We start from the raw sequence: 18,264 nt of genomic DNA on the forward strand, positions 1-18,264 counted from the left end.
AGATATTGAAACTTAATTCACCTGTTATTTGCTCTGAATGGTAAATTCCCACTTTTCGATTTGAAGGCAGGGGCTGAATACGTTACAGGGACGGCAGAATGAAATGGGCTGCATTTAAAGAAAAAGAAAAAGAAAGGCCTGTATTTTTTGCTGACATCCAGACCAACTGACAATGAATTGCAACAGCGGGACTCAATTTAAATAAGCTCAGATATCACGCCCTGCTGATTTATATTCAGCTGTTGACCACGATGTTGAGCCAAAAAACTGTTGTGGCGAACAAAGCTTAACTTACACTTTTTTTTTCTTTTTCTTGTTTTTTTCAGCTTGGTCACATGACGTCACTGGACGAACAAAAAGGACAAAAAAAGTTAGAGATTCTCATTGCCACCATCCTCATCCATTTATCCGTATACCTGCAATTGCTCGCTGAGTGTTTTTATTCATGTTGTCCTTGTCAGCCGGAGACAGCTGCCACTGAATGTGCGGCGTTAACATTAATAATGTTGAAGGTAATAACTGATGTGTGAAATCAACATTCCTCCTCTACCTGCTCTTTCCTTCCTTTACACATCTTTTTATTTCTTGAATTTGTGACAATGGTAATGAAAGAGAGAAATAACATGAAAAAAAGGGTTTATTTAGTAACAAGCGTTGAGTTTTTGCTTTTTTTTTTACTTATCGAAAAAGACTACAGAGTCGTCGACAGACAGGGGGACTGACTGTCACTGAAACCCAGACAAAATGAAATTATTCCAGCTCTTTTAGGCAGGGTGACCTGAGAAAAAAATCACATCTCGGGGTGAAGTGTTTGATCACATCAGAGGTGGGTTAAAACCTGACAGGTCTCACCGTATCTAACATGGACTGTGACGACGTGTCAGGCATCACGAACGCTCCACATCCATCATAACAACCTGTGGTGGCCCCTTTTAAGAATAAGATGAGATGACATGACAAACAGCACGTCAACGGGGGCCAGAAGCGTCGGCGTTGTGAGAAACCCCCGATGCAGCTCCACTCGATTTCACCGAATGTAAATGTTCTGTACCATTCATCAGACGGTGAGTCCGAGGGCCGCGGCAGCCAAGCTGGAAGCAGTCAGGCTGTTGATCTGAAAGGGAATGTACAGTCTATTGACCCCAATTCTGTGGGTCTGTGGTTTCTAATTTTACGGCCAGATTTCTCTCAGCTCTGACTATAATGGATGGGACGGCCGTGGGGGAGGGGGGGCAGGGACACCTGGCCACCGAGCCTCAGTCAGCACCAGCGGCCTGACAGGCCCCTTGATGAATGCAGGCTGATGAGCACACACAGTTGTTCCCACTACAAAACCCCCGGAGCCTCACTCTGCGAGGCCAGACCGCAGATACAGCGCTGCAGCGTCCCTGTGCTGTGCAGGGTCCGTGTTAGGGCTGTCGATCTTCCCCACAAATTAGATTTAAATTTCTAATGCGTCTTATGTTAAATATTCCAATTATATTCTAATTTTTTATGTTTTTTTTCTCTTTTTTTAGCTCATTATATGCACCTATACCAGCTTATTATTACCTCCCGCGTCCACTAGAGGGCATTCCAACCAAATCTGCTACGTAACTTTTGCAACACACTTAAGTTAAACCAACTCAATATATAAAACGTAAAGAAGGGAAATTGAAATATTATAAGTAGTGGTGCAACAGATTGATTAAAAAAAAAGACGGAAAAAAGGTGCACGCGTAGTGTGGGAACACGGAGGCGCACTGCCCCAGCCGAATAAACGGGCAATTTAAAAAATCTATTGAAATTTGAAGCTGCAGCTCTACGTTGTCCACAGTAATAACAAAAATGTTTGTTTTATCAACAAGTTTACTATCCCGAATGTCGCGATGCATGACATTAATTTGTTTGGTTTTTGTAGCCTTATAATTCTTCTTTTATATAAACATATAACAAGGGTCTTGCTTTAGAGAGTGTCGCCACCTTGTGCCGCCATGTTTGTACGGCAGCCTGAACGGAAAATCCAGCCAGCCAGAGAGCACGTTTTGCGAGTTTCACGCTCATAAATAAAAAGGTGGTAAACACATTTTTTTGTCCTTGGAGGCCACCGTCACTTTGTCGAGGGGAGGGGTGAGTGCGAGCGAGTGAGCAACCACTACACAGCAGCATATTGACATTAAAACTCTGCATTTTAAATGTCCATTGCACTTTAATTATTAGTAGCGCTAGGCTAATGCTTTGTCTGGGTCCGCGTTATTAAAATGAGCAACCAGATTATTATATGGCTACATATATAATTTATACCCTCAGATTTATTTATTTAATCGCTGCAGGGTAATGTGAAAAAATGCATTATAATAACATTGCATCTGCTCTCAGGTAATGCTGTTCATTATTGGATTGCAAACAAAAGGCACTACAAAGCTCTATCAATACAAGAAGGCACTGATTCTCTCTTTGTAACTCAGGTCCTAGTAAACAATAATAAAATCATCCACCGTGACGTGAACTTAATGCAGAGTGATGGAGATCTGGCTCAGCGGGGGATGAAGAGAGGAGGAGTCAGCAGAGAGAGAGCTGCAGAGACTGTGAAGTGGCTCTAGGTGAGACATCAACATCAAAAAGGTTCAATCTGACAATGACAACTCTGGAGATAAATCAGCCGGCAGCTTTGGGAATACCTCTAAGCCACTTCCTGCTGCTCTGCACTGACCTACTTAGCATGATTCGGTTATCAAAAACGTTATGGGAATTTCCACAGCTTCAGCAAACACTGTGGCGTGGAGTCATCCGATGACCCGACGTCTCCCCTCAACTGTACGCGAGGGGTTTTCTTGATGTCTCTTTGTTTTCATCTTGTTTTTTCGCCAGAGGGTTGTAAAGGCTTCTTCCGTAAATAAAAAAAACAAAACACAATGATCTCACACCCAGCCCTTCCTCTATTCACAGGAAGTTCAGATTGATGCAATAAACAAGGAACCAGCAGAAGGAAGCGTTGCGTATGTGTCGACATGAGTGATCCCGCCTGAAAAAAAAAAAAGGGGGAAGTGATGCTTCCCTATTTCAAAGGAAATTAAAAAGGAATGTGACTCGGGGTGTGTCGTCGTTTTTGGGTGTGTTCTGCCCGTGTGTGTGTTTGTGTACGAGAGGAAACAGCAACTTCCTCCATTCGTAGAGTAACATGCCCATATATGATGAGTTCACGAGCGTAGCGATGTAGTTTCAGAGCAGCCATCACCTCGTAGCCACAGGGACCAGAGAGCTTTACGAAGATATTCATCCAAAAATGAATTCAACCTGCTGAGTCAGTCGTTACTTTAAAAGGAAACAAAACAATCTCTGTCCATGCAATCACACCAGATAAAGCATATTATCACCTCACCAATCACCTGCACTACATATGTGCATGCAGGTGCAAACAGGAAACACACTGTCTGCAAAACCGTCTGGAGATTTTGAACGCAAGGTTCACCGCAGAGCAAAGACACCACAGCACCACACCGCAGCAGAGTGGACGCCAGGTGTAAACATAGCAAATGAGTTAAAAATAAAACATGATAGTCTGGTGTTGGGCTTAGCAAGAGTTAGATTAATTTAGCTTAGCTTCCGTTCTCAAACAAACAACTCTAAAGCTCTTTATTTAGCATTTTATACAACATTTGTTTAGCGCAGACGTTCTCATAATGTCCATAAGTAGATTTAATAGAAATATTGCAGCCCTGCAATATTTCTATTAAATCTACTCTAACTTTTTTTTTTACTAGAAGCACAGTGGCCCCCTTACTTAAAATCTTTGGAGCACAAGCAGAAAATTCAGGGGTGCACACTGTAAATCCACTTGCAAAGCAAATATTCACATTTCCTTTTCATGCATGATCCTTACACACATTGGCCTGACACCTGTAATGACAGATTCAACATGCTTTCATCAGGGTTGAAAACAAAACAGCAAATTTTGGAAACGGTCGTTCTGATTGGACAGTTCTGCTCAGTATAGCACAAAAGATCAGGGCAACATTAAGTGTAGCATTAAAGGGATAGTTCAATTCATTTTGGCAAATTGGCCCATTGCCATAATCCCTATAATAGTCATAGCAGTAGGTTTGTTACCTTTAATTGTCGGTGCAAGCTATTTTTAGAACGGCGGAGCAGAGCCGCGAGCTGCGAGCTGCTCAGAGCTACGCTACAGAGGCTCATGGGATTTCTTGGTTTCCCTCATCAAACTCATCAAATACACAATCCAACAACTCCACAACGCTCTGGTGGACAAGTTGTGACCTGCACATTCACCACGCTATGAGATAATAACACAACGTTACCAGACAGAGTTGTAAACACAGTCACCAGCTGCCCTGCAGTGTGTGTGAGGGAGGAGGTTGTTGAAAATGAGAACTGCACCACATACTGTTTGTTTGCCTCAGTACTATTGAATTAGTAGATTGTATTGGTTTTGGGGGATGTTGGTGGAGCTGGATGGTCCATGAGTTTTATTTTAATGATTAATAGTTGCAGAAACACTGGTTCAGTTCGTACAAAATCGTAGTGCAATAGCAACAAGTTGTAAAAGCTAAACTAATAATCTGACCGGTATCAATCATCTCATCTAACTCAATATTGTAACTATTCCTGTAAATCCAGTTTGAGTAAGCTTCAGGCTCTAAATACACAACATAAAATCAACTTTTATCACAAGATATTACTGTATAAATTCTAGGGACCATGAGTTTTATGTCAAAACAGAGCAGCTCTGCTTTGACTGCTGCCTCCATTAAATATACATTCAGCACTGTAACAGTATAGTGAGCACCGAATGGCACGAATCCATCTGAATATCAAAGTGTAAAAAAAATATATCGTATTCCTTTATGTTTTAGAAATGACTGAGATATGAATAATTAACCGGCTGCAAACCAGAGGATCAATGTAAACGCCAGCTATAGTGGTACATTTGAAGAACAAAGTGCGCTCGACTTCTATTATGTTAGGAATTAATAAAAACTATAAAAACGAAACTACAACTCTCAGTCTGAATTAATCTCTCCTCTTGCTTTCAAAGCGCCGCGCGCCACACTGTCGCATATAAATTGAGACATTTTGCTGACACGGGGTTTGATCAGACCTCTTCATGCAAAAACAGCAGGATGGATCTGGGAAAAAGTTCACAATTATTACGATCCCCCCAAAAAAAGTTCCCTCAAACACGGCTTGAATTTCAATTTTCCAATTATTGTCTTTGAAAGTCTGCAAATCCGTGGAGGAGCCCCGTGTTATTCTTCCAGCTTTTAACCATGTTTTTATTAAGTTAATTCATTTGATTATTCATTTGCTTCTGTCCTTGCCTACCCACTCCCCCCACCCCCCCCCCCCCCCTCCTCAATCTCCCCTCATCTTGCTTCCAGCTCGTACAGAGCTAATTAATTTCTCTGTGCCGCTCAGCTATTTCTATTATTCACTCCATGAGTCCGATGTGTACGTCCTCCCGTAGCGGCGGCACACGTCGGTTGTATATTTGTATCCCAGCATGCATTAGTCAGCCTCCCGCCCACCTCTCGCCGCTGATCCTGCCGCTGATACGGGCTCGATTTAAAAACCACAATGTGGATGTACGTTTGGATTTATGTATGAGACAGACTTGAGTAATAATGCAACTTATTGATGCAGCCTTCACCGGCTGCCCCGGAGGGCTTTTTCATTGTGCACATGTGTGAGTCTGTGAGTGTGTGAGTGTGAGTGTGTGCGAGCCTCCTACCTCGTTGCCATACATCATGAGGTGGTGGGTGGTGATAAGGGCTTTGAAGACCACCACCCAGCTGGAGTTGGCTGTGCGCTCGAACAGCGTGTCTGCCAGCTGGGGAATGTTCACGTTCATCTCATTGGTGCAGTGGATCAGATCTGGAGGAGAGAGACACACAAAAGATACAGAGAGGTAATGAGGGAAAGGCTTTCAAAGGGTTGAAAACCCTGCTCTTACACAACAACTGTAAACTGCTTTGAACGCAGAAAAATGCAGGTGCACCGACACCGCCAAGGACACACGAACACACCACGCACACACACACAAGCTTCAGCTGGATTCTTCAGTGAATGGAGTGTTAAGTTGCAGAAACTTCCTTTAACTTCCTCCTCCTCCTCCTCATGACTTTCACTCAGCCGCACAGTTTCCTTCACTCCATTCAAATTCACTCCAATAAATTCATGTTGATGAATTTATGCATCGGATTTTTACAAGGAGACTTGTGTTTACTGCTACTGCAGTATAGTATGTGTTTGGTTTCCTGTTAAACATTATGTACCTCATGGGTGAAGTTGATCAGCAGCTCATCAATCAATCATAAAAGTCTTTTTTTAAATAAAATATGGTTAAATTTAAACATGAACATCCCATAACCCATAATATCGCCTTAAAATCTGTACTAATATTAGTATAACTGGGCCAATATGGGCATGGATAATATAGTCACAAAATGTTAGCAAATATAATTAACTTCCATCTTCATTGGTTATGTTTCCTTTCCTTATTATCCAACTTGGAACTGAAGGACTGTACCATGTGACCCGGTGATGACCAGATGTTGAATGGCAGTGCAACAAAACCCACAAAAAATATAAAGATGTCCTTTTTAGCTTATTTCAAGTAAAAAATAAATAAAGAACCTAGATCAGTGGTTCCCAACCTTTTTTGGCTCGTGACCCCATTTTGACATCACAAATATCTGGCGGCCGTCAATCAAGACGCACCAGCTTAGATATTTTTATATGCTGCATATTATTTGAACTCGATTTATATTTGTGAAAGTGAAAGTGGAGAATACAGTTGTTTAAGATTGTGCGTGGTTTTTTAAAATCATAATTTTAAAAAGAATAATAATTAGTTAAAAATTATCAGTAATTTTCAATTACTAGACATTTCAGGCGACCCCATTTGAATTCCAGGCGACCCCACATGGGGTCCCCACCCCAAGGTTGAAAAAACACTGACCTAGATTAGGCTATATGTAGAGATTTCTTTTTTTTTTAAATGAAACCTTACAATGCTGAGATCAGAACATGCTCCAACCCAGGTTTCATCATATATGGTGCCACAGTTGGACGTACGGACCAATGAATCTGTAGACTCTGAGGTATTTTGGGCTGTGTAGGTTTTACCAAACACAATGATCTAATGCATGTCACAGTATCTAATACATAAGAAGGTATAAATAGTAAATAACCTAATGAATCTAGTTACACATCTAAGTAACAGCCCCGACCTTATCACACAGTCGATGCTAAAAAAAAAAAATGCTTTAATTTACAACAAGTCGACTTTATTTCAGGGGCGGCTGATAGGATCTGACCAGATACTAACAGCTTGTCGCCGCCTCACTGTTCTCACCACTTTACTTTGAGATTGATTTGATTCTTGTTTCGGGTCCCCGAGCTTATTATAAAGATTCGGTGTCTTCACTCACAACATGCAACACACACAGAGATCCTCTCAAGCACAAACATCGATACAGACACACACGGTTAAATTGATCGTTCACACCACATATCAGGATTTTTTTCTTCTTTTTTTGTGTGGTTTCGTTTCTCAGGCGGCCTCCACCCTTTCATTCCTTCACCTTTACTTCCATCCCTGCTCTCTCTCTCTTTCTCTCTCTCTCCATCCACCTCATCTCCACCATCCTTTGTTCTTCACCACAGGACATTATGAGCTGCCGGCTCTCACACCTGGTAACTACGGAAACAGCTTCTCATTAGACTACCGGAGGACTGTGGCGGGGGGAGAGAGTCCCATCGGGAGACTTCATCATCATAATCAGACGCATGCGTGCACGCACGTACGGGCACGTGAAGGAAGGTGCGCACGTTCACTCGACGAAGCCCCCCCCCCTCTTTCCTTCACTCACTTAACGCATCGCCTCGCCTCGAGCACATGCCCACACACACACACACACACACACACACATACACTAACAAATCACATCAGACGTCTTCTCAATCATTCACTCAACATGACACCTCCTCTACTTCCTCTTCTAACACACAAACACACACACCAAGCTTTGGGCTATTCAGTCAATACAAATGATTGTGGAGTAATGTAATACAAAAGGTACATTAGAGCACAATACATCCATTATGTTGCGTTTGGGGGTGTGACTGAGACGGCCAGCCAAGAAGAGAGAGTGTGTGTGAATTGTGTGTTTTCATGCCTGTTGGGAAGAGCACCAGCATGTTGAATGAATGAGCACTTCCACCGGCGGACTGTTCAGCCTCACCTTGTCTTCCCCCTCTCCTCCTCCTCCTCCTCTCTCCCTCCCTCTCCCTCGTCCTCGTGTGATGATGTTACCGACACTGATTAGAGACAATTAATACCGCTGAACTGGAAACGGGCATCGAGGAGCGACTGGTGGCTGCGCAAACAAATCAGCCGCCTGACTACTTTAGTTTGTTTCCATCTCGTTTGTTTCTGCTGCCACGTTCTCTTCTCCATCTCCTCTGCTTTTCACCCCCCTTTTTCTGTCCATCTCGCCTCCTTTTTAACAGACCTCATGTTTTTTCATTAGGTCTGGAGGGGTGTGATAGAGAGAACTAAGAGAAGGACTGATTAGGTCTGCGGGGACGCTCGTGCGTGAGTGTCTATGCGTGCGAGTGATAATGTAAAGAGGGTACATGTGCCGACTTAATCAGGCAGAGTGGAAAGCATTAGATGCCCCTGATCCCGGACCAGGGAGAGAAAAGGGGAAGGCGAGGTAATTTAGGCAAACATATGGTAGAGAGAAAAGAGGAGGCTAAAGAGATAGAAGGAGAAAAAGAGGTGTGGGAGTCAAAGAGAGAAAAAGACTCAGGCTGGCTTCAAACTTAATGATTTTCAAATTGTAGCCAATTTAAAAAAAAAAAAAACAAGACCACAGACATGAGGACAGTTTCAACCCAGTTTCTGACATAATTCTTTGAACAGGAGATCTCACATAAACTAACGTGATCAAACGTGACTTCAGAAGAAAAACCAAAATGGCTGTCGCGGCGTCCAATCTTTAATGTAGAGAAAAACCAAAAACCAAGAAAAAAAGAAAAAAAACCTCAGATGAAATCCTGACTGATAAGACAGTAGAGGAGCGTCTGCCATGTTTATGAAATGTTAAAACTATTATGGGATGCTTCCAGGTCTGCTTGCTCTCAATGGCTATGGGGAGTTTCGAAAACAAGCTGCCTGCGACTCAGTCTGGAACAGTAACATAATCATATTGACACAACATACTTGAGGGTTATTAGGTCAAATTATCGTGTGCAACATGAATTTGAATCAGGCCGAAGGGAACGGGCAAATTGTGCAGCCAGACTGAAGCTGGACGTCCACTACATTGTACGACTTTAGCCAGTTTTTGACCAGATTGTTGAGCTGTGCAATTCATTTTTGTGTTGGGACGATCATCTTTTCCCAAACGGCCATCAGACAGTCAGAGGAAGATATGACATGTCTGAAATTTTGATTGGCCAAGGTCTGGTCTGAAGGTGCCATGGTAACACAGCGCTGGATGGAAAATATGGAGGCTAGTTGTTGCAAAAGCTGCTGCCTTTTTGATTTTTCCACCTCCTCCAATCACGACTGATATGAACGACCGGTAGGAGTGTTGTTGACATTTGTTTCTTTTTTTACCAGGGACATGGCTGTACAAATTATCAAGACAGCAGCTTCTTCTCCCCTGTTAGCATTGCTGCAAAACAAACATGCCTTTGAGCTTTCAAACAAATCTTTATTGACAATTGTCAATAGCCACTGCCAGGATGTTCCACAGGACCCGACGGGCCGTTTTTACACAGAGTGAGCACATGAATCGTGAGCTTTGACTTCACATCACATGCAATATGAATACTGTTTGAATTTCAATGAAAACAATGAGATGTCTAAAGTCACAAAGTGCATGCTCAGCTAAAGAACAGAGGAAAAAAAAAAAAGATAGACAAAGAAGAGGAGATAATGAGACATGAGAGACATGAGTGTCTTGTCATCCAGACAATTTGCAGGAATCCACACACAGCTCAACATGAGTCCTCCTCCCCCTCCTCGCCGCTCTGTCCACAGCACAAACAGGTCTGGGGATGGGGATGTATTTTTTTCCCACTTCACCCTCCCTGCGCAATTATTCTCACAACAAATGGGAAAAAATACACATGTTTCAGCTTAACTTCAAGACTGACTAACACCTCATCATCCTGCCAGCAATTACCTGCACAACAGCTGCACGAGGAACTTGACCCGGCTAATTGGCGCCGACACATTACAAGATAGTGAAACAACAGAGAAGTGAAGCACTCGTCGTGGGAGAGAATAAAAAAATGCATAACGTGATGTCAAATGTCTGAACTCGCTACAAGAACACTTTCAACGCTCCAGTCTAGAGGTCTTAGTGGGGGCTTGAATGTACTGTATGGATATAATTGGTCTGCCGTGCGCCATCTCCATCTGCGCTAACTTAATGGCACCCGGGTGGAGAAGCAGTGGCACCAACTGTTAATCTCAGAGTGAGTGGGAAGTGGAAACATGCATTTATTTGCATATTTTTCTTACAGTTTTTTTCTTTTTTTTTGATAATCTGGTTAAAATTTGCACCAAACTTGGATAAAAACATAACTTGTTATAATCTGATCACAATTGTTCAATTTTAATGGCCCTTTTTATAGTTTAAGAAATTGTAAATTAGAATTCCTACAGAATTTAATTTGGTCTGTGATTATATACAGTTGGTTTATACGTAGTTTGGGACAAAATACGTTTTTCTGATTATTTTTGTTGAGAGTGAGGTGAGAAGATTGATACCTCACATGTTGTGTGTTATGCTATGTTATGATATGATGCTATAGCTAGCACTTTTCTAGCTTAGCTTAGCATAAAGCTGCTAGCCTGGCTATCCATTCCCTTTTGGCAAACTAAACATCTTTGAGTTATAAAATGGTTAATTAAAAGCAATTAATATGTCAACTTTTCTGACTTTGTACAGACAATTCGTCTGCTGAAAAATGGGTGATTAAGGGTTTAGTTCACAGTCAGAAGAAAACAAGTTGCAAATTGCTAATTAAAGCTACCTCAGATTTTAATTGTGTGGAATCAGAAATCAGTCTTTTTCCATCAGTATATTAATGACAAAATAATTAATAAATAAGGAAGTTATGACCTTTGGTATATGATTTGGAGATGATGGTTCCCAGTTATATAACCATCTTGGATGCCTACTGCAACCTGCTGCCTCTGCAACATGGACCCGAACAATAGCGTCATTTTCAGATGCGTCTCTACTGTCTGTGACTTCGCCCCCCCCTTACACTTCCTCATCTGTTCATCTGCCACCTCCAGGAGATAGTTACTGCTTTATACCAGAAGTCAACAGCGTGACTACCGAGGTAAAGCACTCACATAAACACACGTGGGAGGAAAAGACTGCTGAGTAAATATGATCTCATTCCCAACAGTGACCTTCTCTGTTCCCGGTGGATCTGAGCGCCATTGTTACTCGTCATCTGTTGACCTCCGTGGCCTTTGATTGAACCACAATAGTCCGGAGACTTCCTGGTACCAAGGGACCAATGTGACAGCTGGTGAAACTGGGAACGGTGATCCGATGAGCGAGCGCGAGCACACCGGGGAGCGATTCAATAAACCAAGACGGCTTTTTATCAGTTTTGCTTGTACATGACTGCTGTGTCTGTGAGGTTATTTTGTCAGCTGTGTGAGGAAGCATCGACAAACCTGAACTTGAGATGTATGTGTGTGTGTGTGATGGAGAAAGCAGGTGGTCAGATCAAGCAGTGGAGGAGGAGACAGAGATCACATCTGGCCCAGCTGGCTACCTCCTATCTGTGCTCTCCTGTCGTCTCTTCATCCACCTTTAAGTCCCCCTATATCCACCTGCTCCCAGACAACACACACACTCAAACACACACACACACAAACACAATCTCCTGATTCTCTATCCACTTTTATCTCATGCTTCATCTCCTCTGATCTGCAGACAAATTTGCTTCCAGACTCTATTTCTACATCTCTGTTTGGTGCATGTTTGCAGTTTTTCTGCCACTACTAAAAGCACATTGACTAATTACCTGCTCACACTTGCATTTTCTCTCTCTGGTTGTGACTTTAAACCTCCTCTTCCTCCCTCTTTTCCCTCCCTCTGCTATATTTATTCTATTTCAGCCACACAGGATCAATTGCCACGTTACTAAAAGACACAAAGACGCCAAAAATGGCCAAAGAATCCCAACAATCCTCAAGTACTAACAGAGTTTCCTCTACAGACAAAACCACAAAAACTCATTACTGCTATTGATGGAAACCACCATGATTATTTGGTGTATTTTCTCCCAGTCAAAGTCAATTTAATTCTGCTGCTATTTTGGCAGCTAGGTTAAGTACAGGGATTTTAATGATTGATTAAAGGCCTTTAACAATTGTTGTACCCTTTGTTGAATGCCCACTAACATTATCACCATTATTTTAGTTAAAATACCTTGGGCAAGAAAAAGTAGCCCATTAACCAAGAGAGAAAGAGTATACAAGCTTTATGTAGCCTATTTATTAATGGTTAATTTTAACTAATAGTTGTTTAGAAATTGCTTAAAATTTGAAACCATATTTACAGTAAAGATTGGTTAAGCCCGGTGTTGTTGTTTTAAACCCTGTTACCAGATGATAATGACCCCAGTGTGTTTCTATCACTGGACTGGGTTTCACATTGAGTCTTGACGGCAAGATTTGGAAAGTGGGATTTAGATAATTCACCAAAGCCTCCTGGTGGGATAGAACCCAGTGTGGATTAACCCTAAATAACAGACCCGCAATCAGCTTCCCAATCCTATCTTAACATCTTTTAAAACCCTGGTCAGACACAAAGGGACATCAGTGCCTTGCTTTGTGCGCTCAACACAGTCCAGCCTCTCCACAGTTAAGTCCCTTTGGGGACCACCAAGGGCAGGTCATGTTAACATAGCTGGAATTCCTACAGGAGAGGCCATGCAGAGAATCTATCTACCAATCTTGACACAGCTCTTGGTCCAAATACTTTGACAGGACACATGACTGTCGATGTAATCGCTGAACTTGTGACCTTCCTGAAAAAGATTCTATTATTACCTGCCACCGATAAGGACGCCCTAGTAGTGTCTACAAGCAAAGACGACACATCGGGAACAAAAACAAAGATCTCACATTTCCTTCCACTGTTTGTTTATGTTGTTTTTTTTCCAGCCCGTACCTTTTATAGATGTGATTTAGATTTACTATGAGATAGCTCACCACCTGGACTCAGAGCAATCCTTTAAAATGCTACATCTACACGACTCCAGACTCAAACCTTTAGGTGCCCATTTTACAAATCTTGTGTTCCTGTGTTGAAATCTTGTGTTGAAACTCACCCTTCGATATTTGCTAAACTTTGCTGAGTTTGAAGGTCTCTAGAGCAAATAAACCAGCCTGTCAATGCTAGATCTAGATCTCTTAATGCTTGTTTTCACAACAGCAGCTGAAATAATTATTCATTCATTAGTTGGGCGACAGAGTTTCAGTTGTTTGATCTAGCTCCTCAAATGTAAGGGTTTGATGCTTTTCTTTGCCCTTTGAAGCAATGAACTGATCATATGTGGGTTTTGAACTGCAGTATGGCGATATAAGAGGCTACAAAGAAGAGGTTTTGTCCAATCGCAAGACCTTGTCCCTGCAGGATGATTGAGAAGCAGGTAGTGAACGCCACATAAGATTCCTTACAGACGTCATGGGAAATGTGCCATTATGTTTCCCTCTTACTACGGGGGTCAGAGGTCAAGCACACTCCAGAACACCTCTCTGGCTGGTGGTACTTCCATGTCTCAAGGACTTTTCCACGGAAAGCTTGAACGTTTCTCGTCTAGTCGAAGGACAATATTCAGAACTGCTCAGCCGCCACCTGCGGTTCAAATTGCTCCACGGGGAATTGAGATTATCAAGGTTTAACAACACCGCTAACTGAACAAGGGTACCGCCGCAGAGTTGACTGACCTTCAACACAGGTACTGAGTAACAGGAGGGGTTGGGTGTTGGGGGGGATGAGGTGGGGTGGGGGGTCATACACACTAACAGACACCATACAGATGAAAAGCCAGACACAAGAGCGCGGCCCCCAATCTGTTAAAGATTAACGCTCGGCGGTATCAGCACCTTGTCTGGCTTGTACTGGTTACCCCCCCCCCTCCTCCCCATCCGTCTGTCTCTCTGCAGAAATGGTTCGTCTTAAAGAGGATTCCCTGTTCACCCCTCCCTTCTTCTTTCTTCCCTTCTCAAATCCGCCTGATAAGAGGAGGCGAGAGGTGTGAAGAATTGTAAGAGAATTGCTAAATTTGAGAAAACATCTTCTCTCTTCCCCTTTTTTTTGTGGGGGGGGGGGGTGGAGGTGGGGGGCTTTACAATCGCAGTAAGCCAGCATGTTTTGTTTTTTTAAACCTTCAACAGCAGCTTTTGTAAATGTGATGGGAAGAGTGGATGAAAATATGAAAATGCTGTTTCTTGTTTTCTAGTGTTGACAGGGAGGAACAAAACCGTTCCTACGTCTACAAAGACTTGCCGACATCTTCTGTTCTCTCTGATTCTCTTCTTTACTGCCAACATAGCCAATCACACTACAGAGGTTACATCTGTATTCGTGTTCATGCTGTCAAATGAGTTCTCACGAATAAAATGCTGATTTGACTTAAGTGCAGCAGGTGCAGATGAAGCTACTGCTTTCCTTTGGTTAACAGGTAGCATTTCTGAGCTACCAACAACAGTCTTTTAATGATAATGTCAACTAAAAGTGACATCTTAATTGTGTTTTGTAAAAAAAAGACACAATAAGTCATCATGAGCTGTGTTGCATCTGAAGACTTCTACGTCTAAGCAGTGCCATTTCAAAGGGCTCTTTCAAATGCAGCCAAGAAATGGGTCCTTTCGTTTCCTGGGCAACAAAATCTTTAACAGGTAGATCCATCATGGTCCAACTCATCCCAACATTCATAGCACCGTCTGCATTGATAATAACTTGGCAGCAGACGATGCCAACCAAAAGCCAGAGGATTTCACCTTGAAATCAAAGTGTTGGGTTTCAGCTCATTCCCCTCAACAACAAATGGTACAACAGTAAAACCACGGGCCTGTTGTAAAAGTTGCCAGGCGACGGGAGCATCGCTTTGTGATGCAATGGTAACAGCAGTAGATGCAAGGCCTTCACGGTCTACAATGAGCCTCGCTTTCATGAACAAGGTCCTCCGAATGTTGCTGGACCTGCAACGGGACACAAGTTGAGACATTTTGATGTTCAATGCAGACTTGGCCTGTCGCTGTAAACACGTACAACAACTTTTAGACCATTAAAAGTGATTTGATTGAGTGTCTACATGCTACAGCAGAGCAACTGCTCTACAGGATGCGTTAATGAGCTTCTATCAAATCAGCTTTTTATTCTTGCTGTTGATCTGCCAGTTGTTTGCAAACAGAAACAAAAAAATGTGTCAAAACCAACTGTTGAGTTGCATGTTCAGCTAAAAGAAAGTAAGACAGACCCAGATTGTGTCTGTCACGCTAAGAAGAGATGAGTTTATAAAAGTCTTCACCTCTAGTTAAGAGGGGATCTGTGCTTATACTGTCTCATGTTATTTCACATGTGAACGAAGGATCCCGAGCAGCGAGGAAAACAGGCTTTAAACTGGGAATGGACAAACAGCACTGGTCTCAGATCAGCATTGAGTGTCTGCCAGAACTCTTGAGTTTTGGCATCAGAATTTGTAAACAGAGAGAAAAAGGAGGATCAGCGCAGGAGTTAGGTGGCAGACAGGGAGGAAGGATGGTAGGAGGGATGGGAGGATGAGCCAGGAAGTGAGGGAGGAGGAGAGACAGAGAAAGAGGGGGAAATTAAAAAGGGTAGAAAGACAGGGAGTCACTAAAAGTGGATCTATTAATAGACTAGCTGGTTCTATAGCTTTAATTCTCCCCTTGAGGTCTTAAATAAGAGCGATGTCTTTTTTGTGTCCTCGGCTCTTTTAGAAGGAGAGACAGTGGAAAAACAGGAGTAGGGAGACAAACTCCCTCTCTTCTCCAACTGCACTGTTTTCATGAGGGGATTCGGGAAATCTTGTCAAGTGTATAAGATTGAAGTCTCCGTGCACGCACGTCTACAAGAGCGTGTCTCCGCGTGAACGTCTTGAGGGAGCGTCTACCGACTTCTGTCAGGAGAAGAGAGTGACACCGACAGAGAGGATGTGCAGGCAGGCAGGCAGACGTTCACGTACACAGGTAGAGTATGGGAAAGCAAAACAAGCAGTTGAACCCAGCCAAAGGCTCCTGAGAGAACACAGCTAAAAATAAGCCCACATCAGAACGGGACGGGAACACAAGCACTGAATGTTCCCAAACACACGCACACAAACACACACACACACACAGACAAAGCCTATTTAAAACCATGTGCTATCATTACCTAATACGCTAAATGTGTTTAATAACTGTGCAGTGTTTCCTCGGTATAGCTGGATTCGTGTAGGCGAAAGGGACGAGGGCAAAGATTTCCCTGGAGGAGGACACTTAACACAACCAGTCCAGTGAAGTTTCCCTGGATAAATAAAAGTTAAATAAATCAAACAGCCTAATTCTTAGTATGCTGATGACTGCGCCTCCAGATGCTAAATAATAAATAACAGTCCTACAAGCACACTGGTGTTAGCCCACTTGCAGTAATTTACAGCATAAATTAGCAAAGAGTTAGCTCGAGGCTTATTCTATCATTATTGTTAATGCTCAGAATAATACAAGATTTGGATTAATGCACATGAGAACGCTATATAAATAATTGTTGCTAATTATTCAACCTCACATGTTTAAAATGTTGGATATTAAAAGAAGAAAGAATCAACAACTTAAAGCTGGGTAATTCAATGATTTTTCAAAATGAGTTTGATGAGCTCATCCGAAAAACAAATCAACAACTGCGGTCGCTTGGTTGTTTTAAACCTGCACTAATTGACTTCTGGCAGTCGGTGCAGCAGAATAAGTGGGAAAACACAAGCTTTTAGAGTTGTTACGGTGAATGTGTTTGCAAATAATTGCATATTTACACATACAGCAGACATTGCAACATTAGCATTCATTCAGAGGCATGTTTCTGGCCAACTTTCTTTTTCCTTTTATCTCTCCAACTGCCTGAAAAAAAAAATCTAGGTCTTTCGCTGCCTAATGCTGTGCACTGGCTTTTTATGAACCTTCCCAGTCTGTCAGTTGGTAGGATACAGTGGTTTTATTAAAGCTTTTCCCACTGAAAACAGCTGCCTGTTACAGCTGGAAACAAGATTGTCGAGTGTGGTTGCAAACAAATTAAACTAATTTTTAAAAATGCGAATGAGAAAACCAAAATAATGGAGGTCAATGGATGCCAAAAACATCCCGTGTAGCTGAGCTGGGTGATATTTCTCTGGGGGTTAATCACTATGGACGACCCTTTCACATTAAACATAGTCATCTCATCCACTTCTAATATAAAAATATTGAGCATTTCAGCTTTAATGTCTAATTTCCTAACTACTAACCACATTAAATGTGATACATGAGGTTAATTTGTCATTTCCACATCAATATTGATCCCAAGGGAAGAATTATAATTCAGATGTGTTGTATATGGATGATGCTGTCGATAAAAAGTGCAGATTCACCTTTTTTGGTGTACATCAAGTGACAAGTAGCACTGAGGGATAAGAAATGTTTATGAGTGCAAGTAGCTGAAGATGTGATTTAACTTAATTATTGTCGCAATAATAAAAGAGTATTTGAACCCGTACAGGAAATTAATTACATTGAGCTTCCTGGAATAACGTGATTAATGTAATAAAGTAGTGCCAGCTAATTTAAAGCCAACTAAGGCTTAAAGTAATGTAACAAATATTTTATAGATCCTGAATTATATATGACACCCTCAATAAAAAGCAGACCATTACTGAAGACGCTCGTCATGCAAGTTCCTGTAGAATGTGATTCTATGTGAACCGTGTGGTGATATTTGCACACTCAATCACCACTTGAGCGAGCGAGCGCACACCAGATATTACATATTCACCGACTTCGCAGCTTGTAGCATGTTTGCAACCGATTCCATAGAATGAAGCACTCTCTGGAGAAGCTGAACCCACAATATAATTTCTGGCTCTCCCCCTCCCGCCAACACACTCACAGTCTCACACACTCAACACGTGCACTCCCCTGGGCTTCACTTGAAACATGCATATCCAGACAGTCAGCAGTAAGTCTTT

The 18,264-nt window shown here is 42.2% G+C and overlaps 1 protein-coding gene across 9 annotated transcripts in view; it reads right to left on the reverse strand.

Annotated features, from left to right (window-relative positions):
- Positions 1 to 18,264, reverse strand: part of LOC146968955 (phosphatidylinositol-binding clathrin assembly protein) — a 93,622-nt gene that overhangs the window by 64,966 nt on the left and 10,392 nt on the right. For all 9 annotated transcript variants that reach the window (XM_085806461.1, XM_085806459.1, XM_085806464.1 and 6 more), the window contains exon 2: positions 5,729 to 5,871. In XM_085806461.1, the coding sequence (XP_085662587.1) occupies positions 5,729 to 5,871 (143 nt within the window). The remainder of the gene's footprint in view (positions 1 to 5,728; positions 5,872 to 18,264) is intronic.

This window comes from Trachurus japonicus, chromosome 18 (assembly GCF_045865225.1).
Source record: "Trachurus japonicus isolate A0001 chromosome 18, Traja_1.0".
Taxonomy (NCBI): Eukaryota; Metazoa; Chordata; class Actinopteri; order Carangiformes; family Carangidae; genus Trachurus; species Trachurus japonicus.